We start from the raw sequence: 26993 nt of genomic DNA, 5'->3' as shown, positions 1-26993 counted from the left end.
GGGCAAAGAAAATTACATACACACACACACACGCATGAACATATATTCATATATGTGAAATATTATTTCATTAAAGACTAAAAATTCTGGGAGAGATTATAACATGATGAAGCTTGAGACATTACGCTTTGTGAAATAAGGCAACCACACAAACAAATACTTTATGTTAGGGGGCCAGCTGATGGTGCAGCTAGGTGAGTACACATGTTACAGTGCGCAAGGACCCAGGGTCAAGCCTCAGGTCCCCATCTGCAGCGGGAAAGCTTCATGAGTGACAAAGCAGGGCTGCAGGTTTCTCTCTACCTTTCATTCCCATCTTGATTTCTCTGTATTCAAGTTAAAATATTTAAAAAATACCTTATGTTCCATTTATGTAAGATATCTAAGTACTCAGAATCATAGAAACATAATGAAGATGGGGGTTGGCAGGAACCTACTGAGGAAATAAGTAGAGGTTAAACTAGTATAGTTTCAATTTTTTTAAGATGAAAAGGTTCTGAAGAGAAGTTTCCCAATGACAAGATACTCAAAGCTACAGAGTAATACAGTTGCAATGGTTAAGGTGGGGCAGATAAATAAGGAGGACAGAGAGGGGGAGAGAAGGAAGGAAACCAGAAGGGGGGAAGGGAAGTGAAGGGGAAAGGGACCCGGAGGAGGACTTAAAGAAAGCTTCCTGAGAGGACTTTTTCAGTTTACTTGGTTGTAAAAAGTGGTAGGCTCTGCTCAGTGAAGCATCAGGACCGGTCCAAAGGTCTCCCTACAGAAGTAACAGTGTCTCCGGCTCTCAGAAAAGTCTCCCACCACTGGGCAGTCATTCCTCCTGACAGTAGCTCTTTACTCTCGATAAGCTAGCCTTTCATTCAGACTAGATGGAGGGATAAAAACCTTCTCAGACAAGCACCAGTCAAAGAAGTCAACTATCACCAAGCCTGCCCTGAAAGAAGTTCTAAAAGAGAAGAACTTTTCAATTCCATCATAGAGATACCTTATTTTTTGAGAATTTAAAAAAAAAAAAAAAAACCTTTATTGTCATCAGGGTCTGTGGATCCATGGCTCCTGGAGATTTTTAACTTTTTTTTTTTACTTGATAAGACAGAGATTAGAGAGGAGGGAGAGGCAGAGAGGGATAGAGAGACAGAGAGGGATAGAGAGGCACCTGCAGGAGTCGGGTGTGTGTGTGTGTGTGTGGGGGGTGACCTCTATGTTAAGTGTACTTAATACAAAGTGGAAGGACCTGAGCAAGGATCAAGGTTCAAGCCCTCTGCTCTCTACCTGCAGGGAGGACACTTCACAATCGGTGAAGCAGGTCTGCAGGTGTCTGTCTTTCTCTCTCCCTCACTGTCTCCCCCTCCTCTCTTGATTTCTCTCTGTCCTAGCCAATAAAATGGGCGGGGGAATGGCCACCAGGAGCAGTGAGTTCACAGTGCGGGCATGGGGTCCAAGTGACATCCCTGGAGACAGGAGGAAAAAACTTGCAGCCCTGTTTTCACTGGCAGTGCCCCCCCCCACACACACACACTGCAGGTGGAGAGTTTTCACTGGCAGTGCCCCCACACACACACACACTGCAGGTGGGGAGTTTTCACTGGCAGTGCCCCCCCCACACACACACTGCAGGTGGGGTGTTTTCACTGGCAGTGCCCCACACACACACACACTGCAGGTGGGCTGTTTTCATTGGCAGTGCCCCCCCCACACACACACACTGCAGGTGGGGAGTTTTCACTGGCAGTGCCCCCACACACACACTGCAGGTGGGGTGTTTTCACTGGCAGTGCCCCACACACACACACACTGTAGGTGGGGTGTTTTCACTGGCAGTGCCCTCCCCACACACACACACACAATGCAGGTGGGGTGTTTTCACTGGCAGTGCCCCACACACACACACACTGTAGGTGGGGTGTTTTCACTGGCAGTGCCCCCCACACACACACACACTGCAGGTGGGGAGTTTTCACTGGCAGTGCTCCCCACATACACACACACTGCAGGTGGGGTGTTTTCACTGGCAGTGCCCCCCCACACACACACACTGCAGGTGGGGTGTTTTCACTGGCAGTGCCCCACACACACACACACTGCAGGTGGGGTGTTTTCACTGGCAGTGCCCCCCACACACACACTGCAGGTGGGGAGTTTTCACTGGCAGTGCCCCCCCAACACACACACTGCAGGTGGGGTGTTTTCACTGGCAGTGCCCTCCCCACACACACACACACTGCAGGTGGGGTGTTTTCACTGGCAGTGCCCCCCCAACACACACACACACTGCAGGTGGGGTGTTTTCACTGGCAGTGCCCCCCCAACACACACACACACACACACTGCAGGTGGGGTGTTTTCACTGGCAGTTTCACACACACACACACACACACACATTGCAGGTGGGGTGTTTTCACTGGCAGTTTCACACACACAAACACACACACACTGCAGGTGGGGTGTTTTCACTGGCAGTGCCCCCCCAACACACACACACACACACACTGCAGGTGGGGTGTTTTCACTGGCAGTTTCACACACACACACACACACACACATTGCAGGTGGGGTGTTTTCACTGGCAGTTTCACACACACAAACACACACACACTGCAGGTGGGGTATTTTCACTGGCAGTGCTCCCCCAACACACACACACTGCAGGTGGGGTGTTTTCACTGGCAGTGCCCTCACACACACACACTGCAGGTGGGGAGTTTTCACTGGCAGTGCCCCCACACACACACACTGCAGGTGGGGAGTTTTCACTGGCAGTGCCCCCCCCCCACACTGCAGGTGGGGTGTTTTCACTGGCAGTGCCCCCACACACACACACTGCAGGTGGGGAGTTTTCACTGGCAGTGCCCCCACACACACACACTGCAGGTGGGGAGTTTTCACTGGCAGTGCCCCCCCCACACACACACAATGCAGGTGGGGTGTTTTCACTGGCAGTGCCCCCACACACACACACTGTAGGTGGGGTGTTTTCACTGGCAGTGCCCCCCCCACACACACACACTGCAGGTGGGGAGTTTTCACTGGCAGTGCTCCCCACATACACACACACTGCAGGTGGGGTGTTTTCACTGGCAGTGCCCCCCCAACACACACACACACTGCAGGTGGGGTGTTTTCACTGGCAGTGCCCCCGCCACACACACACACTGCAGGCGGGGTGTTTTCACTGGCAGTGCCCCCCCACACACACACACTGCAGGTGGGGAGTTTTCACTGGCAGTGCCCCCCCCACACACACACTGCAGGTGGGGTGTTTTCACTGGCAGTGCCCCCCCCAACACACACACACACTGCAGATGGGGTGTTTTCACTGGCAGTGGCCCCCAACACACACACACACTGCAGGTGGGGTGTTTTCACTGGCAGTTTCACACACACACACTGCAGGTGGGGAGTTTTCACTGGCAGTGGCCCCCCAACACACACACACACACACATTGCAGGTGGGGTGTTTTCACTGGCAGTTTCACACACACACACACACACACACACACACACACACACACACACTGCAGGTGGGGTATTTTCACTGGCAGTGCCCCCCCACACACACACACACACTGCAGGTGGGGTATTTTCACTGGCAGTGCTCCCCCAACACACACACACTGCAGGTGGGGTGTTTTCACTGGCAGTGCCCACACACACACACACACACACACACACACACTGCAGGTGGGGAGTTTTCACTGGCAGTACCCCCACACACACACACTGCAGGTGGGGTGTTTTCACTGGCAGTGCCCCCCCAACACACACACACACTGCAGGTGGGGTGTTTTCACTGGCAGTGCCCCCCCAACACACACACACACTGCAGGTGGGGTGTTTTCATTGGCAGTGCCCCCGCCACACACACACTGCAGGTGGGGTGTTTTCACTGGCAGTGCCCCCCCAACACACACACACACTGCAGGTGGGGAGTTTTCACTGGCAGTGCCCCCCCAACACACACACACACTGCAGGTGGGGTTTAAGGACTTTCAACTAGATCTTTGCACAGGGTAATGGACATACTCAACCTGGTGCACCACCACTTGGCTCCTTGTACATCCATAAACAGCTAACTGCAACTAGTCTTTTGCTCAGAGGGCCTCAGGACAGGCAACCTTGCTCTCCATTTCACAGAAGCTAGGGAGAGCAACAATGTCCTATTTCAGTGTGTCGTTGTTTTAATGTGCTTTTAACCCAGAAGGAGACAAGTTAGAATAAAGAACTTTCCAGAACTCCAGAAGGAATACTGAAAAGGTGTGTAAAAGAAGCAAATTCAGCACGTGGTAGCTTAGACAATACCCCTCAGAATACTTTGTTCTCGCTTGTTACACAGATTCACGCTGGGCATGGGAGGAAGGTGGGTATCTATATGCTCTCTACAGATCCCGGGATCTGCTCGGGAGACTAAAAGGCCTAAGGGCCCGGGCGGTGACACACCCCGTTAAGCGCACATAGCACAAATCGCAAGGACTGCACAAGGATCCTGGTTCAAGCCCCCAGCTCCCCACCTGCAGGGGGCTCCCTTGGCAAGTGGCGAAGCAAATCTGCAGTTACCTCTCTTTCTCTCCCTCTGTCTCCCCTCCTCTTCTCTCTCAATTTCTTTCTGTCCTAAGCAATAAAATGGATAAAAATGGCCTCCAGGAGCAGTAGATTTGTAGTGCAGGCACTGAGCCCCCAGTGATTAATTAATGTGGAGGCAGGAAAAAAAAAAAAAAAAGGAAAGCCAGAGAGAAGCTAATATGCAATATGCTAATATGCGACAGTACTTTACCTGCGTGTGGTGGGGGGGATGCCACAGGACTCTGGGTGGCGGTAGGGCTACTGGATGTGGAGGAAGTGGTCAGGTCCAGCGCTCCTATCCTTGAGTTCAAGGGAGAAGTCAAAGACAGCTTCCTGGCCCTCACTGGGGAGGATGTTCTGGACACGGCCAGGGGCGGTGGGGATGAGAATTTGCGACACAAACGTGGAGACTTGCTATCCACCAAATGTTCCCCTCTGTTGTTCTGACTGGTGGCAAAAAACAGCTCCAGTGACCTAAAATTAAGAGCAAAAGCTATTAACAGATAACAGCCAAGTGGAAATGATTCCCTGATGTCATTAAAGAACAAGCTTCCTGTCTCAAAGGGCCACAATATTATTGCACTACTCCTTCTGATTTTACTTAAGATTTATTTATTAATGAGAAAGACAGGAGGAGAAAGAACCAGACATCACTCTGGCAAATGTGCTTCTGGGGATCGAACTCGGGACCTCATGCTTGAGAGCCCAGAGTTTTATCACTGCGCCACCTCCCGGACCACTGCTGCTTTTGATTTCTACTGCACCTCTATGTTAACAGGTGTAAGCAACTTGCTCACACAGGCAGGCAGGCAGGCACCTTCAAGGTTACGTATGCTCCCCAGTTAGTAAGCTTGGTCCAACGACTCTCAGAAGTGGTACCTCAGAAAAAGCCTCTTGTTAGAGACTTTTAGAAATACAGGGTTCAACTGCTGGCCTACTAAATCAGAGCCTACAATTTAATAAGACATCAGCACCCACCCAGGTGATTCTTATGGATAGTAAGTTTGAAAAGCACAACTGGAAAATAACAATAATGGGGGGGGGGTGGGCAGTAGCACAGTGGGTTAAGCACACATGGTGCAAAACGCAAGAACTGGTGTAATGATCCCGGTTCGAGGCCCCGGCTCCCCACCTGCAGGGGAGTCACTTCACAGCCAGTGAAGCAGGTTTGCAGGTGTTTATCTTTCTCTCTCCCTCTCTGTCTTCCCCTCCTCTCTCCATTTCTCTCTGTCCTATCCAACAAGGACAACATCAATAACAACAACAATAATAACTACAACAATAAAAAAGGGCAACAGAAGGGAAAAGAAAAAATAACAATAATAAAATAGGAAAGCCTAACCCAACACTTTTCAAAATAATCAGAATAAGCAAAGGCAACTTGAATGGTTGGGGATTCTTAAGTTTTTGTTTAATTTTGCTTTTTAAATTTTTTAATTATCTTTATTTATTTGTCGAAGAGAGACAGCCAGAAATTGAGAGGATGGGGGAGACAGAAAGAAAGAGACAGAGAGACACCTGCAGCACTCTTTCACCACTTGTGAAGCAAGCTTTCTCCCTGTAGATGGGGACTGGGGACTTGAACCTAAATCCTTGTGCATTGCCCCCCTAATTTTTTACTTTGTTTTAGCTGGGGGTTAATGTTTACAATACAGTTGTTGACACATGAGTAAACATTTCTCATCTCACCATGACAGATGTCTGCAAAATATTCTCACTCCCTTTTCTTTTTCTTTTTTCTCTCTCACTCCCTTTTTTCGGCCCTATTCCATCATTAACACTCTCGCCTTACCCCTTCTTTCCTTCCCTCTCCAGAGTCCTTTGCTTTGGTGCAATACACCAAACCCAGTTCACATTCTACTTTGTGTTTCCTTTTTCTGTGCTTGTCTCTCAAGTTCTGTCCATGACTGAGATCACCCCATGTCCATCCCTCTCTCTTTGGTTTAACTTAATTAACAAGATTCCTTCACGCTCCATCCAACTTCCTTCCCTCTTCTTACTTACCTTAGGTGGGGCATGTAGGTTTAAAGGCCAGTCATAACCTAGTGGAAAGCCCCCAGAGTGGACCTCTTCCTTTGAATAGGAACCAGGAAGAGGGTCACACTTTCCTCACAGGCAAATTCCCAGCCTACCTGACAGGAATGGAGGTGAAGGGCTTCTTGTATATGTCAGAAAGCTTGGCCAGGACAACAGCTGCTGTGGTGAAAATACGATAGGTGTGCAGAAAGGTGTTGAGGAAATCAATACTAAGAAATCTCAAGTCTGTCAGCCTCTCCAAAAGGCGCTCCACGCTGGCATAACGGATTTGTGGCACTTTGCAGGAATTGAGTGTTTTACTAAAGCAAATATCGGTGTCATCTTTATGAAGACGAGCGTCGGACCTACACACACAGCAGAAACAGGAAGAGAAAAGCAAGATGTGGTCTCCTTTTCAGTCACCGAGCATTTTGTTTTGTGCAAATGCACAGTCATGGGGGCTTCCCATTGTATATGATGAAGTACGTTGCTGTGACAACAGGGGGTCAGAATAGCTCACCAGGAGAGCACACCCCTTTCTATGATCAAGGACCCTGGTCCAATTGTAGCTAGAAGACCCTAAACTATTATACTATAACTAGAATGCATAATCGTAACATTTACTACTGTATCCCTCTGATTGGTTTTACATTTTGTGTATATAGTCTGAATTGCTTTCTTTTTTTTATAATATTTTATTTATTAATGAGAAACACAGGAGGAGAGTGAAAGAGCCAGACATCACTGGTACATGTGCTGCCGGGGATCGAATTCAGGACCTCAAGCTTGAGAGTCTGATGTTTTATCCACTGCACCACCTCTTGGACCACTGAACTGCTTTCTTTTAATAAGATTCACCTGAACTTTCTTGACAAATAGAAATCTTTTAAGGGTGAATGATAAGAGAAAAAAGTTATTAACCCATTCAGCCATCTTTTAGAAGAACTGACTAATTCATAAGAGGTTTTTTTTTGGGGGGGGGGGGTAGCATAATGGTCATGCAAAAAGATTTGCATGCCTGAGGCACCAAATTCTTAGGTTCAGTCCTCTGCAGCACCATAAGCCAGAGGTGAGCAGTGCTCTGGTCTTTGTATTTTTCTTTTCTTTCTTTCTTTTTTCTTTTTCTTTTTTCTTTTTTTTTTTTTTTGCCTCCAGGGTTATTGCTGGGGCTCAGTACCTGCACCACAAATCCACTGCTTTTTTTTCCCCCTTTTATTGCCATTTTCCCCCTTTTATTGCCCTTGTTGTTTTATTGTTTTTGTGGTTATTATTATTGTTGTTGTCATTGTTGTTGGATAGAACAGAGAGAAATCGAGAGAGGAGGGAAAAGAGAGGGAGAGAGAAAGATAGACACCTGCAGACCTCCTTTACTGCCTGTGAAGCGACTCCCCTACGAGTGGGGAGCTGGGGGCTTGAACCGGGATCCTTACGCCGGTCCTTGTTCTTTGTGCCACGTGCACTTAATCCGCTGCGCTACTGCCCGAGTCCCTGGTCTCTGTATTTTTCTCTTTGTATCTCTCTCTTCCTCTCATTAAATAAAAACAAATAATATACACTTCAAAAGTGTCTGAGGTCGTTTTACAAAGGAAAAAATTGAGAAAGTAAATTTCACAAAGTGAGTGGAAGAAAGAGTACACAGATTTCAGGAATCTCAAGAGATGCTCTGGTGTATTTTTGCTTTTTGAGATATAATAATATGACTAAAACTTACGGGCCACTCTTACCCAGTTTCTCAGCAGGGAAAGCTGCTCATTTAAAATGCCCTTTCAGACTAGCACAAAAGTACTTCTCTGCCTGTAATGAGCATATTTTAGGGTGGAAGGTTTCAAAGAGCAAGGTAAGAAAGTTACTCATTCTTGTTATCCAAAAGAAAATAAATATATAATTTTACACCCCTGGAAGTTCTGAAAGGGCTAATTAAGGGCACTCACAACACACCAACTGGTTCTTAGCAAGCACCTGTGTGCCTTAACATCCCTGGTACCACGGTCCATTCTTTAATCAAGTGGTAAAATCCAGAACATTATTGATTGCCTGCTCCCGGATGCTAAGATGAAGAACAAGGTCTCTCTGAAGACAGTGTGAAGGCAAACAAAGTCCTAACAAAGGTCTTGCCGTTCTTTGAACATAACTTGGTTTCAGCCTCTGCCTCCAAGCTTTTCCTCTTAAAAGTATTACATCTTCCCACTGGCCCCTTTTACTCTATTTTTCTTTTAGAATATCAAGCATAGAATTTTTTTTGGGGGGGGAATTAATGTTTTTTTAAATATTTAATTATTTATTTCTTCCCTTTTGTTGCCCTTGTTGTTACTATTGTTGTTATTGCTGTCATTGTTGTTGGATAGGACAGAGAGAAATAGAGAGAGGAAGGGAAGACAGAGAGGGGGAGAGAAAGACAGACACCTGCAGACCTGCTTCACCGCCTGTGAAGCGACTCCCCTGCAGGTGGGGAGCTGGGGGCTCGAACCGGGATCCTTACACCGGTCCTTGCACTTTGCGCCATGTGTGCTTAGCCCGCTGAGCTACCGCCCGACTCCCGGGATTAACGGTTTACAGTAAATACAGTTGTTGGTACATGTGCAAAATGTCTCTTTTATGCAAAACATTCTCATGACTAGCCGAGGTCTTCCTCCACCATCAAGCCTCCCCTACACATACCTACACATACCTCCAAAGGCCTTTACTTGGGTGCACTACACCAGACCCAGTCCCAGTTCTATTTTGTGTTTCCTCTTTCTGTTTTTTCTGTCTCAAATTCTGTTCATGAGTGAGATCATTCTATATTCAACCTTCTCTTTCTGGCTTATCTCATTTAACATCAATCCTTCAAGGTCCATCCAAGATGAGGTGGAGAAGGTGACTTCATCATTCTTAGTAGCTGAGTAGTATTCCATTATGTATATAGACCACCACTTACTCAGCCACTCATCTGTTGTTGGACACTTGGGTTGCTTCCAAGTTTTGGCTATTAACAAATTGTGCTGCTATAAACACAGTTATACACAGGTTGTTTTTTTTTGTTTTGTTTTTTGAATGAGTGTTTGATTCCTTAGGATATATCACAAGGAAAGAAAATATCAGGTCATCGCATAGGTCCCCTTGCAAATGGAGACTGGGGGACTTCAATCCAGGTCCTCACCTCACACAGGGCAGCATGCGCTCTCAGTTAGGCTGGCTACCACAAAGGCCACTCTCACTAAAATAAGAATTCTTTGGTGTTATAGATACTCTACCATTGCTGCAAATTTTTAAAATGAGTAATAATTTGGACCTCTTGACTTAATATCCCATACTTGGTTTCAATCTCAGTATTAAATAAGATGGTTAAAAATAAAGCTACTGGGGGATGGGGATAGCGCAGTGGGTTAAGCACACGTGGTGCAAAGCGCAGGGACAATGTAAGGACCCCAATTAGATCCCATGGCTCCCCACCTGCAGGGGGGGGTTGCTTTGCAGGTGGTAAAGCAAGTCTGCAGGTCTCTATCTTTCTCTCGCCCTCTCTTTCTTTCCCCTCCTCTCTCGATTTCTCTCTGTCCTATCCAAAAAAGAAAATAAATAAAATAAAGCTACCCTAAATGACAGCTAAAAACAGAAAGCTAAAAGAATCTGTGTCCTTGAGTTTTAAAATGTTCCTACCCAATTATTTTGGGATTTGACTAGTAATTAAAATATCATAATTTATTTATGTATTATAGCACTATTACAATGAATTCATCTAATACAATTACTAGATAAATTTTAAAGTTTATACCATTGAAATATTCTAATTTATATCTATCAGAAAATGGAAAGTTAATACTATTTATTACTTCAGCATACACAATTCAGACCTATGAAATTTCTCATAAAACAGCATGGAAGACAAGGGTTCTCTTAGTTTCAAATATGTTTTCTTAAAGGATAGCTTTTTTAAAAAAGCACATTTTACTTTTAGAGTGGAGATAACCAAGAATATGAGAATAGGAAACATACCCCTAAAACAACTTTTGACTTTGGAAACTACAAATTACTGAAGGACAAAAGCATTGATACAGAAAGCTCTAGCATGTTAGTCATTGGCATAAGTTATCATTCTAAACTATGGTTTCCCTAGTGATGATTTGAAGGATTTGTTTTGCTAACAAAACTTGCAGGATGACAGCTCTCAGTAACAACAGCCTCGGGTACAAATCCATATAAAGGCAGGGGGCAGATGGCATCACAGAACAGTCAGTTGATTCTTGCTGAGGAGCCTCAAATTCTAAGCCTATCTCTACATACAAGTAACAGTAATAGTATTTAGACCCACTGGGACAATGCCAAAGGAGTCTACCAGCCTTTGGTTCACTTTCTGGCATAGGCACATCTGGATACCACAGCTTTACACTGGACTTGAAAAGTCAAGATATGCTTTAATTTCCAGTGAAAGTATATGTAACAAAATTTCTTTTTCCCTTTTGTCTCCAGGGTTATTGCTGGGGTTAAGTGCCTGCATTAAGAATCCACTGCTCCTGGCGGTCTTTCTTTCCACTTTTATTGGATAGGACAGAGAGAAATTGAGAGACGAGGGGAAGACAAAGAGGAGAGAGAAAGACACCTGCAGACGTGCTACACAGCCTGTTGTTGGTATGCTTCTGGATTCTGCTTGTGAAGCCTTCTGTTTTTATCATCACATTGGGTTCGCTTGTGTTGCTTGCTATGTGTTCTGTTTGCACGTCCACTGTTGGCTGGGCACCTCCCTGCCTCTGAGATATTGGTTTGGTCTCCCCCCCCCCCCCCCCCCCCCGCCTCTGGGACATTTGGTTTAATCATCGCTGGTTCCTGACTCTTCCGCCAGAGGAGAGAGATGCAGGACAGAATTGGGATGTGATTAGATTAGATTAGATTAGTTTGTTGAACCACATCCCCGCTCGTGAATAAAGATTGAACTGCGTTTTCAGCTCAGCCATGAGTCTCTGGTCGTCTCTGTCTCCAGCCCACGAAGCCAGCCTGGCAAAAAACAACAGCTCGTGAAGAAGACCCCCTGCAGGTTGGGAGCAGGGGCCTGAACCCAGATCCTGGCACTTAACAGATCCTTGTGCTTCATACTATGTGCACTTAACTGGGTATACCGCAGCCTGGCCCTCTGTAATAATATATTTTCTATGTCATGAGTTAATTAACTTTGAATCTGAGAAATCTATTTTTTATTCCTTCAAATATTTTATCATTCTTTGAATTATTACATTATTGTAAAGAAACATTCATAGCACGAAGCAGAATTCTACAGGAAAAATAGTTCAATCGGTTTTACACTCACAACGTGTTTGATTTTAATTACAATGTAAGAGAAAGAGTTATTGCACTTACTTGATCATATGTGGCACAGAAACTTTGGAATTCTCTTCAAACACTATGGTCATTAAGCCATTGCACCGGATATTGTCCACACACTGTGAAATCAAACAACAGACAGTGACACATCACATGCAGTGATGAACACATCATATATTCTCAACGCTTTACAGCTACAAAAACTACACATTGATAAGTAGATTCAATAACCAAATACCAAGATGGTGCACCAACCAAATGCTTGGAAAAAAAAAATGTCTGAGGCTAGCTATAATCCTTGTCTTTCCATGAGATTGCTCAAGTGTCCGAGGACTCAGGATAATGTCACATGTGACTAGGGAACTAGAGAGTGGTGGTCATGGCCCTTGTGGCATTCACTTTCGGCAGAGTAGAAATGGACTCCTTGGAAGGAATTCATCTAGAAGCACACTAGTCAGTTCTGTGTTTGTTTTCCCACATTTGTTTGTTTGTTGTTGCTTTGGCCAGTAAATCTCCAGGCTTTGCTCATTTTTTTTCTAGCAGTTTGAACCAATACTATGTTACGGGAGTTGGTTGGGCTGTAGTGTGTACTTTCTCTTGTTCTGAGTGTGCATAAAACCCCAGACTATCATTTTCTCTTTTCTAAGAACTCAAAAAAATCACTAATTTTCTTCACTTTTTTATTTGTAACTATGATTTGTCAATTTAAAGTTTCCATTTACAACCACTTTCGGATTAGGAAAGCATCTATTTTGAAGTATACATAATCTCTTTGAACAAAACAGAAAATTAAAAAAAAAATGTGTAAACTTGTTTAATGTGAGAAAGTAATTCACGTTACCTGGGTGCCAAGGAGTGATCCATTATAACTGCAACTAAATGGTGTGAGAAAAGCTGAAAGCTGGTGACCTAACACTGGTCATGAATAAACAGTCTACCCTAAACTCCAGTGTCTAATAAAAATCTCAAAATCGGCTGGACTATGGAAGAGCCTACTTAAAGGGGGGCATGTGATCAAGTAGAAACCCCACAGTTAGGACATCTTCAACAACATACTAATTACATTCTTTCTAAACTATATCTTATAAACTGAGGGTAACACTGATTGAAAACTACACTACCAGGGCTTTTGGGGGGGTGGTGCTGCGCAGTAGAGTATGGGCCTTCCATTCTTGAGACCTTGGGTTTCATCCCAACACCACATAAAATAGAAACAAACCAAAAAAGGGGGGGAAATAGAACTTTCCAGAATTAACAGTATCTCTACTTTTATAAAACTGAGTTTGGGGGAGGGAGAATCATGGGAAAAGGGTTCTGTGGTGAAGGAAGTTGTACACAGTAAAAGGAAGAAGATCCTTCCCCTGGGTGACCTTCTAGCTGGTTCTTAGACTTTTTACTGTTTCTCAAGCACCATGAAGATGCCCCTTGAGTAACTAACACAAGGAGCTGAAAGGCAGAAATGCTCCTTAGTTATGGAGGGTTGTGGAGAATCAACAATGTTGCTTCAAATTAGTTTTGCCATTCTAAACAAATAGCAAAGTTACACAGACAGCAGTTTGGGCCAATTTTAGACTACAGCTTCCATATTTAGACTTTCCATGTGTGTCTTTCACAGATCAGAAAAGTAAATCTATTCTTTCCTTATGCTTGCTTCCTTTTGTCTTTTTCATTTTATTTTCCTATTGTAATCCTATTAGCAGAAGTTCCAGCAGCTAATTATACTTCTTTCTGTGTCTTATGACTCTCAAATATAGTGGATAATTTATTTAAAAAAATAATATTTTGAGCACATTGTCATAAACCCATAATTGAAGAAGTACTGCTGACGAAGTGACTTTGTATTTACAAGTGTCCTTGGGATTTCAGCAGTACAAATACTGTTTTTACATCAGCTTTAGAATATTCATACTGTATGAATACCATAAACCTGAATTTCAAATTCACAGATCAGAACAACATTCATCTTTTCACATGGGAGTTTAAACAATTCATAGAAAATCTTGTTTGTTTCTTGAGTCAATTACTAGAGTGTTATTCTTACTTCATTTTACTTGATTTGATAACTAAATCAACAATTTTTTCCTCTCCAGGCTTACTGCTTGGGGCTGGGTGCGGCACTAAGAATCCACTGCTCCTGGTGGCCTTTTTGTTCATATTTGTTTATTTATTTATTTAAGAAAGGAGACATTAACAAAACCATAGGATAGGAGGGGTACAACTCCACACAATTCCCACAAGAGAGAGGCAGACTGGGAGTATGGATCGACCAGTCAACGCCCATATATATATACTTTTTTTAACAGGATAGGACAGAGAGAAATTGAGAGGGGAGAGGAAGATAAGGATAGACAACTGCAGACTTGCTTTACTGATTCTGAAGTGACCCCCCTGCAGGTAGGAATCTGGGGGCTTGAACCAGGATCCTTGAGCTTTACACTATGAGCGCTTAACCGGTGGCTACAGCCCGGCCCCCTACGTCAACATTTTTTACTGGCTTATAGATAGCTTTTGGTACTATAGGACTGTAGGAATTTAGCTGCACATAACCATATGTATAAAAAACCTACTACACTAAACCAAAGTTCTTTTTCTCTGGTCTGTATGTTTTGTTCTTTCTTTGTGGAAGAAGTTAACGGATTACAGTACAGGTGTTGACACACGGGTAAAATCTCTCCTCAACCTGTGACAGGGGTCTGCCGAATACTCTTACCTCAACTCATCTCATGGTGAGTGCGATCTTCAGTGAGCAGGCCCTAATCAGCGCCCTCGATTTCTTTTAGATACTCAAACCAGATTGCCCCTTTGCTCGCTTTGCTAATAATACCTCTGAATTTGGGACTAATGTTCAGTCTCAAATCATCCCTAGAGTTCTATAACTTTAAGATAAAAGGTATAGGCTTGGGCAGTGGTTCATCTGGTTGAGCACAACATTACTGTGTAATAATGTGGGTTCAAGCCTCCATTCCCAAGCTGCAGGAGACAAGCTTCGAGACCAATGAAGCAGAGCAGGGGTCTCTCTTTCTTCATATCTCCCCCCTCTCAATTTCTCTGTCTCTATCCAAAATAAATAAATAAATAAATAAATAAGAAAGGTATTTCCTTCTAAGAATAAAGAAATTATAGGAATTGATGAGTTACTAAGTAAACCCAAGGGAAAAAGCAAGAGGTCAGATTCCAAGAGAGCCCATGGAGAGAATTAATTTTTATTTGGTTCATACATTCTTTTGTCTCGATTCTTTATATCACATCTGAGCAAAATCATCCTGTATTTGATTTTTCTTTTTCTTTTCTTTTATTTATTTATTCTTCCTTTTGTTGCCCATGTTGTTTTTATTTTATTGTGGTAGTTATTATTGTTGTCGTCATTGTTAGGACAGAGAGAAATTGAGAGGGAGGAGGAGATAGAGAGGGAAAGAGACAGAGAGACACCTATAGCCCTGCTTCACCACTTGTGAAGCTTCCCCCTTGCAGATGGGGGACCAGGGGCTTGAACTTGGGTCCTTGCACACTATTATGTGAGTGCTTAACCAGGTGCGCCACTGCCTGGCCTGTAATGCCGTATTTTAAAAAGTCTTGGGGGAAAGTAAACACATCACGTGGACAGTGTACTTGTTTGCCATGTGTATGACTCAGGTTCAAGCCACTGTGTTGAAGGAAGTTCCCAGGTCTCTTTCACTCTCTTTTTCTGCCTCTGTTTCTTTGTCTCTATTTTTCTAAAAAAATGACTTCTTGTCTAGAAAAAAATTGAACTACAATGTAATTTGCATATATGACTGTGTTCATGAATATATTCTTACTGGACAACATGCTACATATTCACGACTATATAGGCAGGTTTCTTAGTTGTGTGGAAATGCCGCATGTAACTAATTACATGCTAGGAAGCCAAAGGCAGGCAGTTCACTCACATAAGAAAGACACATAAGGACTGGCAAGATGGCTCATTTGGATGGGACATTTGCTCTGTAACGTGCACAGCCTAGATTCAAGTCTGCCCCTACAAAAGACTGAAGGAAGTTCCTCTGCTGTGATGGTGGTGTTTTTTTTTTTTCTCTCTCTCTCCATCTGAAAAAAAAAAAAAAAAAAGAGCTGGAATGGTGATGCTATAATGAAAAGAAAAATGAAAGAAAGAAAGAAAGAAAGAAAGAGAAGGAAAGAAAGAAATGGAAAGAGAGAAAATAAAAGAAACAAAAAAGAAAGAGAAAGGATGGAAGGAAGGAAGGGAGGGGGAAAAGGGAAGGGAAAGGGAGCAGAGGGAAGGGGAAGAAAGAAAGAAGGAAAAAAGAAAGAAAGAAAGAAAGAAGAAAGGAGGAAGGGTGGAAGGAAGAAAAAGGAGGGAGGAGAGAAAGAGAGGTGGAGGAGATGAGGAGTGGAGAAGGGATGGAGAGAATAGAAGGAGGGAAAGTAAAAGAAAATAAGTGAAAACCCACAGTGACTTTATGTGAACTGTGATCAATGTTAGAACAGAAAGCTACCACACATAGATTCCTAGGGCACAGTCATCCTCATCCTCATTCTCTTTAAGACGGCTGTGACTACACTTGTGACTGACTAGAATGGGGGGTATGTATGGGAGTAGGAGTCTCAGGTAATTTCGATGTTTGCATAACGGTTGAGAATGACTTCTCTAGCAGGGAATTTTTTTTAAAGTCCTCACTTAAGGTTTCATCTGTTTAAAAACGTGTGGTCAAACATGCCATCAATTTTTTTCTTTAAATACTTTTAAGTAGTAGAATAAAGGTTAGATTCAATTTTCCCCTTTTAATTCACCTTTTTATGTTAAAGTAAAAATTCCCCCTACTGGTTCTAAAGAAGCTATTTTAAGGAAGAAAGCTTATCAGAATGCTGCATATTCGTCTACACAAGGGCTATATTTTGACACATCTGCCCAAACCAAGAAGTTCAGAGGTGAATTCTAATTCTACATGTTGGTCAATGCCCATAATTATAGAAAAATCGGTTTGATGTGCCATTATAGTTGACAATTTGGCGTGCGCAAATGAAAGCACTGTGCTGAGATGAATGGTCAGATCACAAGGCTCAGAATCTTTCCTATAAATAGATGAAAACGAGAACCATTGGTCAAGATCACTAACCGCCTGCATGTTTTGTTGGTGTTGCGACAGTTAATTACCGCCTTACTGGTGTAACTGAAGGTGTAATTAATCATTCAAGCAATTGTTACTTCTAAAAATTACAGCTTTGGAGAGGAGAGGTCTGGCAAAGGCAAAAGTCTTCATTTTTATAACATGTATATTACAGAGAACTGAAACTGTATCAATACTCAGGAACCGTTTTATCAACTAAAGTAAGAATCAGATGTGATTAATATACAGAACAGCAGCATAGAAAGCTCCCTTCAGATGGAGACATCGAATCATTAAGATGTTGTAAGAGTAACAGTGCTGAAATTACAAAGGCAAAGTAACAGGAAATAGGCATCACTTGAACTGAAAGAACACGTCCGCTTCCCTCATCTGCATGGAGAGCTAGCATAGACAAGGATCAAAGATAACAAAAAACGTGCATCCAGTAGCCATGACGCAAGTGTAAATTAAAACTGCCGGAAAGCAGGACTCTTCTCTCAGGACGTCCTAAAATGCCATACAGGTGACAAAATTCATTATGGGCATGACTTTGAAGGAAGCTACACAAACGTCTCACTGGTGATTCATTACAACAATAAGCCATATATTTCTTGAAGCATGTTAGTGCTGTTGAGTTATGAAGGACGAAATCATGAAAGCTATCAGGCGCCTCTGTACCAGCTTCACCCACTTTGAGGAAGACATACCAAGGAGGGACTTTGAATGGGGGGACTCACTGCACATAGATGCTAAGCACGACAGCATATGTTAATACCAAAACTTTCAAATAGCCCATTTGTCTATAGACTAGAGAGAGCCAGAACACTAGTAAGTTGGCATGGTGGAATATAGGCATGCATGTGTATGTATGCATACTTTCTACATAATATAAAATACATACTAAATTATGAATGTTTTACATGTGATGTCTAAGCTATTAGAAGACACCATATGAAGAACTAATAGATATATGAAAAAATCAAAATGAGGGGAGAAGTAAAAGTGAGGTATATATCTGTATGGTGAGATGCAAACTATAAAATCATTTCTTTTTCTGATAAGATTGTATAGGTTTAGATCAAACAAGCTGATTTTTCAGCAGACATGTTCCAATGCACAAAACTATCTTTGTAGAAACAGGCTGGGGTTATGGATTGACCTGCCAATGTTCATGCCCAGTGGAGAAGCAATTACAGAAACCAGACCTCCAACCTCTGCTCCCCATAAAGAATTGTGGTCCCTACTCCCAGAGGGATAAAGAGTAGGGTAGCTTCCAATGGAGGGACACGGAATGGAAAGGGATAGGACACAGAACTCTGGCAGTGGGAGCTGTGTGGAATTGCTCCCCTGCTTTCTTACAATCTTGTTCATCATTATTAAATCACTAATGAAAATTTTTATATAGGACTTCCAAGAGGAGTGGCCATAGAGGAACAGGGATCAGATCCCCCCCAAACAACAAATAAATACAACAAGAGACCCAAACAGAACCCATCAACTACAGCTGAAACGCCCGCAGCCTCAGATACCAAGTTGCAGGTGCTACCCTGACGCCATCCTGACTTCCCTGGGCAGATGACCTCACCCATGTGTCCTGGAACCTCCCCTCCCCAGAGCCCTGCCCCACTAGGGAAAGACAGAAACAGGCTGGGGGTGTGGATCCACCTGTCAACACCCATGTCCAGCAGAGAAGCAATTCAGAAGCCAGACCTTCCTACCTTCTGCACTCCAAAAACTATTTTGATCCACACTCCCAGTGGGAGAAGAAGTGGTAGGAGGAAGAGGATAAGAGGGTTCTGAACTCTGGCTCCATCAGGACCAGGAGAGAGAGGAGAAAAAGGGGAGGGACATTTGAATGTAGTAATAGGGTTATGTGTGGCTTGGAGGGGAAGAGAGGACGTGACCTGGAAGAAAAAGGGGGCAATTTACATACAAATATAGACAGACAGTTATAGAGATGACAGCCTATGTCAGCAACCTTAGGAAAACTGTAGTGGTTTACAATGAAGAGACTTGGCATTCAGAACTCTGGTGGTGGGAAGGGTGTGGAATTATACCCCCATTGACTTGTAATTTTAAAAATCAATATTAAATCACTAATGAAATTTTAAAATCTATATACATATATATATAAATCTTGTGGTGAAAGTCATGACCTTACCTGACTTATGTCGCTTGTCCAAGCAGCCTTCTCCTGGCGCGAAGGTGCTAAGAGAACCACAGTGAACGGAGCTGCATCCGGAGGCTCCACCACTATCTTAAAATCCAGGTGTCCGAACACGTGCCCAGAACCTTTGGCTTCAATACACATAAATCCAACAATTAGATGTGAATACAAAAATGTGAGTAGTAGCTGCTTTCACCTGGTTCTAGTAAGACAATCGACACACATTCATGCCAGAGTCTCATTTTAGCAAGCTAAGACTTCGCAAACACAGGAAAGTTTTAGTAAGTTCATAAGCAGCTGAGATCAGTAGGCTACCCAGAGCTAGGGTACTGCACTGGTCTTCTCGTTTCATGTTTTTTTTTTTTTTAATTATCTTTATTTATTGGGTAGAATCAGCCAGAAAGTCGAGAAGGGAAGGGGTGATAGAGGAGAGAGAGAGACAACTGCAGCCCTGCTTTACCACTCGCAGAGCTTTCCCCCTGCAGGTGGGGACTGGGGGGCTCGAGCTGGGTCCTTTAGTATTGTAACATGTGGGCTCAACCAGGTGCACCACCACCCAGCCCCCTCATTTCATGTTTTTAAAAAATGTCTCTGGGGGCCGGGTGGTGGCACACCTGGCTGAGCACACGTATTACAGTGCGCAAGGACCCAGGTTCGAGCCCCCGGCCCCCACCTGCAGGGGGAAAGCTTCATGAGTGGTGAAGCAGGGCTGCAGGGGTCTCTCTGTCTCTCTCCCTCTCTATCACCCCTTCCCTCCTGATTTCTGGCTGTCTCTATCCAATAAATAAAGATAATAAAAAAATTTTTAAAAAGAAGAAAAAATGTCTCTAATCTAGAGAATTCTAACATTCTTACTCAATTCTCTCTTATTCTGCTTACCACTGAAAAAAACTGATTTAAAAATATGTGAACAGAGTTCATCGGTTAGAAAGTGTAACAGAGTTTTTTTCTTCTTCACATATACATGACTTCAGGGAGTTTATTCTCAACATCTCTTCTGCTTCCTGAAGTACCTCTTCTTAGCCATAAGCAAGCAAAAACTAAGGATCTTATTTTATTTTATTTCATTTTATTTTTGCCTCCAGTATAATTGCCTCCAGGGTTATTGCTGGGGCTTGGTTCCTGCACTATGAATCCACTGCTCCTGGAGGCCATTTTTTTCTTTTTGTTGCCCTTGTTGTTATTATTGTTGTTGTTATTGCTATCGCTGTTGCTGGATAGGACAGAGAGAAATGGAGAGAGGAGGGGAAGACAGAGAGGGGGAGAGAAAGACAGACACCTGCAGACCTGCTTCACTGCCTGTGAATCTACCCCCCTGCAGGTGGGGAGTCAGAGATTCAAACTGGGATCTTTGTGTGGATCCTTGTGCTCCCTACTATGTGCACTTAGCCCCAGCACACCACCACCCAATCCCAGGATCTTATTTTTTTAATTCTAATATATTTTAAGTGACAGAAAGCAGGACTTACAGTCATCTTCGCTCGCATCAGGCTCCTCAATCAGTGTACATTCTATTAGCGAGAGAACCCCACCTGTCTGGAAATAAGCCAGCATTTCACTGAAGGGCTGAGACTCTTGTGGACGTCAAGAGGGTCTGACTTGTATGTTAAGATGTTGAAGAAGTCAGATGTATGACAAGATGTTAAAGAAGAAAGCATAGCAACTTTGCATCATTAATAATATTCAAAGACTCGAAGTAATCAAATGCAAAGGTAATTAAATTATTTTCCAAAGTCCTTCATCCTCCTGCCCCCCGCCCAGTCTCCTTCCCAGTGTTTATAAACTGCAACACATCTATGGGAGACCAAACGGCACCGTGGACATCGTGGAGAGAGAGTGCGACTCAGCACCCATCAGCCAAGAAGCAGGAAAGGCAACAGAAAGCCAAAATTACGGTGCTGGATGATATTTTTAGACTCAAATAATGAAAGGTATATACAGGCAAACTTTTTCTATTTTTTTACATGATTATTTATTTGGGATAGAGACAGAGAGAAAGGGCTAGTGATAGAGAGGGAGACAGAGAAATACCTGCAGCACTACTGCCCTGCTTGTAAAGCTTTCCCCCTGTAGGTGGGGGGGGGGGGGGGTTGAACCTGGGTTTTTGTGCATTCAACCAAGTGCACCACCACTCAGACCCTCAGGAAAACTTTTTCAAATAGCAAATCTTTTAGACTTTGTAAGTTATGTGAATTGTAACATAACTACTCAAATCTGCCATTTTTAAAAGCATTCACAGAAAATATGCAGGTAAATAAGCATGGCTGTGCCCCAGTAGAACTTGACTAATAAGGGCTGGGTGGTGGCACACCTGGTTGAGTGCAAGTTACAATGCTGAAGGACCCAGGTTCAAGCCCCTGGTCCCCACCTGCAGGGGGAAAGTTTAAGGAGTGGTGAAGCAGGGCTGCAGGTGTCTCTCTGACTCTCCCCCTCCCTATTACCCCTCCCCTCTTGATTTTCGGCTGTCTCTATCCAATAAATAAAGATAATAACAAATTTTTTTTAAAGAACTTTAGTAATAAAAACCAGGTAATAGGCTTGGGACACAGTTTGTTAATGCTTGGTACTAAGCTAATAGAATAATATTTAGAAGATAATATGTCATGGGAGTTGGGCGGTAGCGCAGCAGGTTAAGCGCACGTGGCGCAAAGCGCAAGGACTGGTGCAAAGATCCCAGTTCGAGCCCCCGGCTCCCCACCTGCAGGGAAGTCCCTTCACAGGCAGTGAAGCAGGTCTGCAGGTGTCTAGCTTCCTCTCCCCCTCTCTGTCTTCCCCTCCTCTCTCCATTTCTCTCTGTCCTATCCAACAACAATGACCTCAATAATAACAACAATAACAACGACAATAAAACAAGGGCAACAAAAGGGAAAATAAATAAATATTTTAAAAAATTAAAAAAAGAAGATAATATGTCAGCACATGGTTGTGATTTGATAAAGTGTAGCTCAGGAGTCATCAAATTTAAATCATTTTGTCCAACTGATGATTTTTAGCGTTAATACACACTTAATTTTCTATGACTTTGAAACCAAGTGACAGCAAAGTCAGTGTCAAAGTTGGTGACTGTACATTACCTCTCTAGACAATCCCAACAGCCCATATCAGAGCCCCAGGCACGGGAAGGCCATAATTAAATGGCCTCTTCAACACACCGAATATAAATGTAATAGTCATATAAAACCAGTACCTTGAGCAGATGTAGCTTTCCTCCTGAGCTTCTCGTACAAATTAAAAAGTGCTTTGTAAATAAGAAGCACTGTCTTTCTCCTTCCTTTTTCAATGACAATGAACCCAGGCGAACTTTACTAAGTTTCCCCCTCTCAACGGAAGGTACTTGAATAAGGGAACCTGGTGATCACAAAAGTGAAGAATACACAACGATTAAAATTCTGTCCAGGGAGTCATTCTTGATGCAGTAGACAATAGGGGCTGTTCCCCAAGAAAGCAAGGATTTACCTGATGCACCAGGGAGAGAAGTCAATCTATACACTGACTAGAAGGAACAGTGCATTATGCTTCAAGACTCACACTGGTTTGCACAATTTTTATAAAAACACTTCAGACTTGACTGCTCATATATAAATTGTTAAGTAAGTCTCAAAGAAACTCAGATTGGATTCAAACAAACAGGTACTTCTGCCATCTGTTTTTGGCAATTTGATCACTGTCAACTTATTTACTTAATAAATATGAAATATTTGCACACTGTAATCAAGTAATAAAATGCAAATAGAATTTGTTCTTCCTGAAGCACTAAGGGTAAACAACCCATACATTAACAAGTTTGCTTTATATTTTAAAGACAGTTTATACAGTACATATTATAAAAATGGAGAGATTAAACAATTCAGTGCAACTCAGTTAAGGATCACTTTACATGGGCAGCCAGTGCAGATCACATCTAACTTACACATAGCAATTATTTGGAATACAAGTAGGATGAAGATGTCCCATTGATGAAGGGTCTGTGTACCCCTCTTCCTGGCATCTATAGCAAGATCGCAGTAATACATGGAATAACATGCACAGAAAATGACTGTCCAAAGCAACAGACAGAAAGGCCAATAGCTGGGTAAGAGAGGGAGAGAAAAATGATCTCTCCCAGTGTGAACATGGGTAGATGGCATAGTGGTTATGCAAACAGACTCTTAGTCCTGAGCCTCCAAAGTCTCAGGTTCATGGTGAATTCACCTTCTTTACCCCTTCTTGGATGGAGCTCAAAGATATCATGTGAAGTGAGTTATGTCAGAAACAGAAGGATGAATATGGGATGACCTCACTCATAGACAGAAGTTGAAAAACAAGATCAGAAGGAAAACACTAGGCAGAACTTGAACCGGAGTTGGTGTCTTGCACCAAAGTCAAAGACTCTGGGGAGGGGGGGGAGGGTTCAGGTCCTGGAACAGGATGGCAGAGGAGGACCTAGTGGGGGTTGTATTGTTATGTGGAAATGGTATGCATGTACAGGCTTTTATTTTACTGTGGACTGTAAACCATTAATGCCCCAGTAAAGAAATTTTTTAAAAATGATCTCTCCCTAGAAGATAAATACCCCGGGGCCAGATGGTGGCACACCTGGTTGAGCGCACATGTTACAATGCAGAAGGACCCAGGTTTGAGCCCCTGGTCCCCAGCGGTAGAGGGAAATCTTTGTGAGTGGTGAAGCAGTGCTGCAGGTGTCTCTCTGTCTCTCTCCCTTTCTATCTCCTGCTTCTCTCTTGATATCTGATGGTCTCTATCCAATAAATAAATAAAAGATTTAAAGATTAAAAAGATGGGAGTCGGGTGGTTGCGCAGTGGGCTAAGCGCACATGGTGCAAAGCACAAGGACCGGCAGAAGGATCCTGATTGGAGCCCCCAGCTTCCCACCTGCATGGGGAGTCGATTCACAGGCAGTGAAGCAGGTCTGCAGGTGTCTGTCTTTCTCTCCCCCTCTCTGTCTTCCCCTCCTCTCTCCATTTCTCTCTGTCCTATCCAATAAGGATGACATCAACAACAACAACTACCACCACCACAATAACAAAAAATAAAAAACAAGGGCAACAAATGGGAAAATAAATAATAATTTAAAAAAATAAAAAGATAAAGTATCTACCACATAACAACACAGCACAGCAGAACAGATGGGACTCTAGCCTGCCAAGTGAAGACAGGCTTTGCTGACATTCCAGCATCCCAATCCTACTCTGCAAACATAGAAGCAGAAATTTAGGAACTGTAAGGATGGAGACGGGGAGAGTGGGGCAACTGATTACCAGCAGAAACTCAGTGGGAACATACAACTCAACCACTCTGGAACTCAACTGACACAGACCCTGGGGGTTCATTCATCCCCTCCCCGCCCCCAGTTTGCTGGGTACTGCTGCCTAGGCTAACAATCCTACCAGGTTAAGAGCAGCAGCTTGGTCAAAGGGTAGAGGAGAAGTTGAGACTGCACTTTTCCTGACGGAGCAACTTGACCTTGGGGGTAAATTCCTGGCTCACTACTCACAGGTTGCCGAGTCCCAGCCAGCTCTAAGGTAGCTATAGCTTAACCAGCAGAGCACTCACGACTAGAGCAAGGCCCGCTGTAGAGTAGGGACCACTGAGAACTTGCAACTCCAAGATTCAGATCAGCACACAAGACTCTCTGAGTAGAGCATTCATTTTGCCTTGTTCAAAGACTTGGATTGGACTCCCCAGCCAATCCATGGAATTACCACATAAGGGGAAAGCTTCACAATAGGTGAAGCTTTGCTGTGCTATCTGTTTTCCTTGACTGTCTCTCCATCTGTCTTTCACCTACTATGAGAGAGAGGGAGAGAGAAAGAGAGAGAGAGGGAAAGAGAGAGAGGAAAAATTCACCAGCAGCAAAGCCTTGTTGGCCAACACACACACCAAAAATCAAAACTATATCCCAAGCACTGCTGTGAGCAAAATCATCTTGTATTTTATCTGAGAAGTTATACACGGACTTTATGTAACTTTTCCAGAACAATTATCCCTCTAGTGAAAAGTTAAAAAACCAAGTCAAATATAAAAACAAAATCTAGGAGCTGGGGACAGGTCTCTAGGCTCCCATAACTCAAGTTGGTTTCTCTTGCTTTTTCTCTAATAAAAATAAAAATACATTTTAAAACATCAAAATCATCTAGGTTACTGTGCACTCGGTAGAGTACACACTTTATCATGTGTGAGAGGAGCCTGATTTGAGGCCCCTGAGCCATTTGGGATTACCATGCATAGCAGGTACTTGGCGCCTCTCCTTTCTTTGCCTACCTTTGTCTCTCATGCTTTCTTCTCTCTATCTCTGTCTCAGGGGGAAAGAAAACACATTCACAGAATCAGTGAATGTGTACAGACACAAACTGTCACTACAAAAATTTTTAAAAAATATACCGAGAGAGGGATTAAGGGCACACAGTACAAAGTGCAAGGGCCCATGCAAAGATGTGGGTTCAAGCCCCTGGCTCCCCACCTGCAGGGAGGATGTTTATAGGCAGTGAAGCAGGTCTGCAGGTGTCTATCTTTCTCTGTTTCCTCCTCCTCTCTCAATGTCCCTCTCTCTTATCCAGTAAAATGGAAACCAACTGCCACCAGGAGCAATGGATTCATAGCACTGGCATTGAGCTACAGCAATAACATTGGAGGCAAAATAAATAAATAATAATAATAGTACAAATTACTGATAAAGACTGTTGCAAATACCATGCCTCTAATTTCTGAAATGCCGAGTCAATAATATTTTTACTACTTGCTTAACCCATTACCTACCTTAGTTCGCCCTTATAAAGGTTCATGTCAGCCTCGTAAGAACTATTAAAAACTCAATCAACATTTAAATATTAGCAGTGGTCATTACTCAAAAGTTTGAAAAGTTTCCAGATCTTCAAAGACTGACACCAAAGCCAGAGGAGGTATTTCAGAAGATCTGAGTCATCCTTTCATTTCACAGAAGGGGAAATTGAGTCCTGAGGATCTATGCAGCCTAAGGTTACACCTACTTGTGTGGCCTAGGCAGGAAAGACAGTGAATCTAGAAACATGGAAACTGAAAGTTGAAAGGAAAATGAATGTGAAGCGAGTTCTAGCTTGGCCGTGAGAGATCAGCCAGATGAGCCAGGGAGGAAGGAAGGAATAAGGCTCAGACAAAGACCTCAATGGATGGGGCAAACATCTCCATGGATGCAGCAAAGATCTTGAAGGATGGGACAAAGATCTTGAAGGGTGGGGCAAAGATCTTGAAGGATGGGGCAAAGATATTGAAGGATGGGGCAAAGATCTTGAAGGATGGGACAAAGATCTTGAAGGATGGGACAAAGATCTTGAAGGATGGGACAAAGATATTGAAGGATGGGACAAAGATATTGAAGGATGGGGCAAAGATATTGAAGGATGGGACAAAGATCTTGAAGGATGGGGCAAAGATCTTGATGGATGGGGCAAAGATCTTGAAGGATGGGGCAAAGATCTTGATGGATGGGGCAAAGATCTTGAAGGATGGACAAAAGTTTGGGAGTCATTTTCAAAACGGATAATGTGTTATTGTCCTTAAATAATAGTGTGTCGACTGATAAATGCTTCTAGCTTTTAATGATTTTTGTAAATCAGAAATTACAAAATACATGGCTAGGTATGTTGTTGTTGTTGTTGTTAATAATTACTGTGAATTTCAGTGCTGAAGTAAAAATATAAATGTTTCCTTGGCAACTACACACCGATAAGCCTAACCTTTCACTGTTCATTCATATCCAAGTAGAAAGATATCTGCATTAGATATAAACAGAAACCTATACATCTGAATTAAAGGTAAGCAGTTTCAGAACTATCACTTGGTATTAAAATATGTGAAGTAGGTTTCCTTCATATTTGATCTTATGATGTTATAATACT

At 43.2% G+C, this 26993-nt stretch overlaps 1 protein-coding gene across 3 annotated transcripts in view; it reads right to left on the bottom strand.

Annotated features, from left to right (window-relative positions):
* Nucleotides 1-26993, bottom strand: part of RASGRF2 (Ras protein specific guanine nucleotide releasing factor 2) — a 250817-nt gene that overhangs the window by 100883 nt on the left and 122941 nt on the right. For all 3 annotated transcript variants that reach the window (XR_009552454.1, XM_060201103.1, XM_060201104.1), the window contains exons 10-15: nucleotides 22310-22470; nucleotides 20592-20658; nucleotides 19117-19253; nucleotides 11905-11987; nucleotides 6693-6941; nucleotides 4772-5034 (exon numbers count right to left, since the gene is read on the bottom strand). Coding sequence is in view for 2 of the 3 variants with exons in the window: in XM_060201103.1 (XP_060057086.1) it covers nucleotides 4772-5034; nucleotides 6693-6941; nucleotides 11905-11987; nucleotides 19117-19253; nucleotides 20592-20658; nucleotides 22310-22470 (960 nt within the window). In the remaining variant the exon portion in view is untranslated. The remainder of the gene's footprint in view (nucleotides 1-4771; nucleotides 5035-6692; nucleotides 6942-11904; nucleotides 11988-19116; nucleotides 19254-20591; nucleotides 20659-22309; nucleotides 22471-26993) is intronic.

This window comes from Erinaceus europaeus, chromosome 11 (assembly GCF_950295315.1).
Source record: "Erinaceus europaeus chromosome 11, mEriEur2.1, whole genome shotgun sequence".
Taxonomy (NCBI): domain Eukaryota; kingdom Metazoa; phylum Chordata; class Mammalia; order Eulipotyphla; family Erinaceidae; genus Erinaceus; species Erinaceus europaeus.
This window is presented reverse-complemented; position numbering and strand designations above follow the sequence as displayed.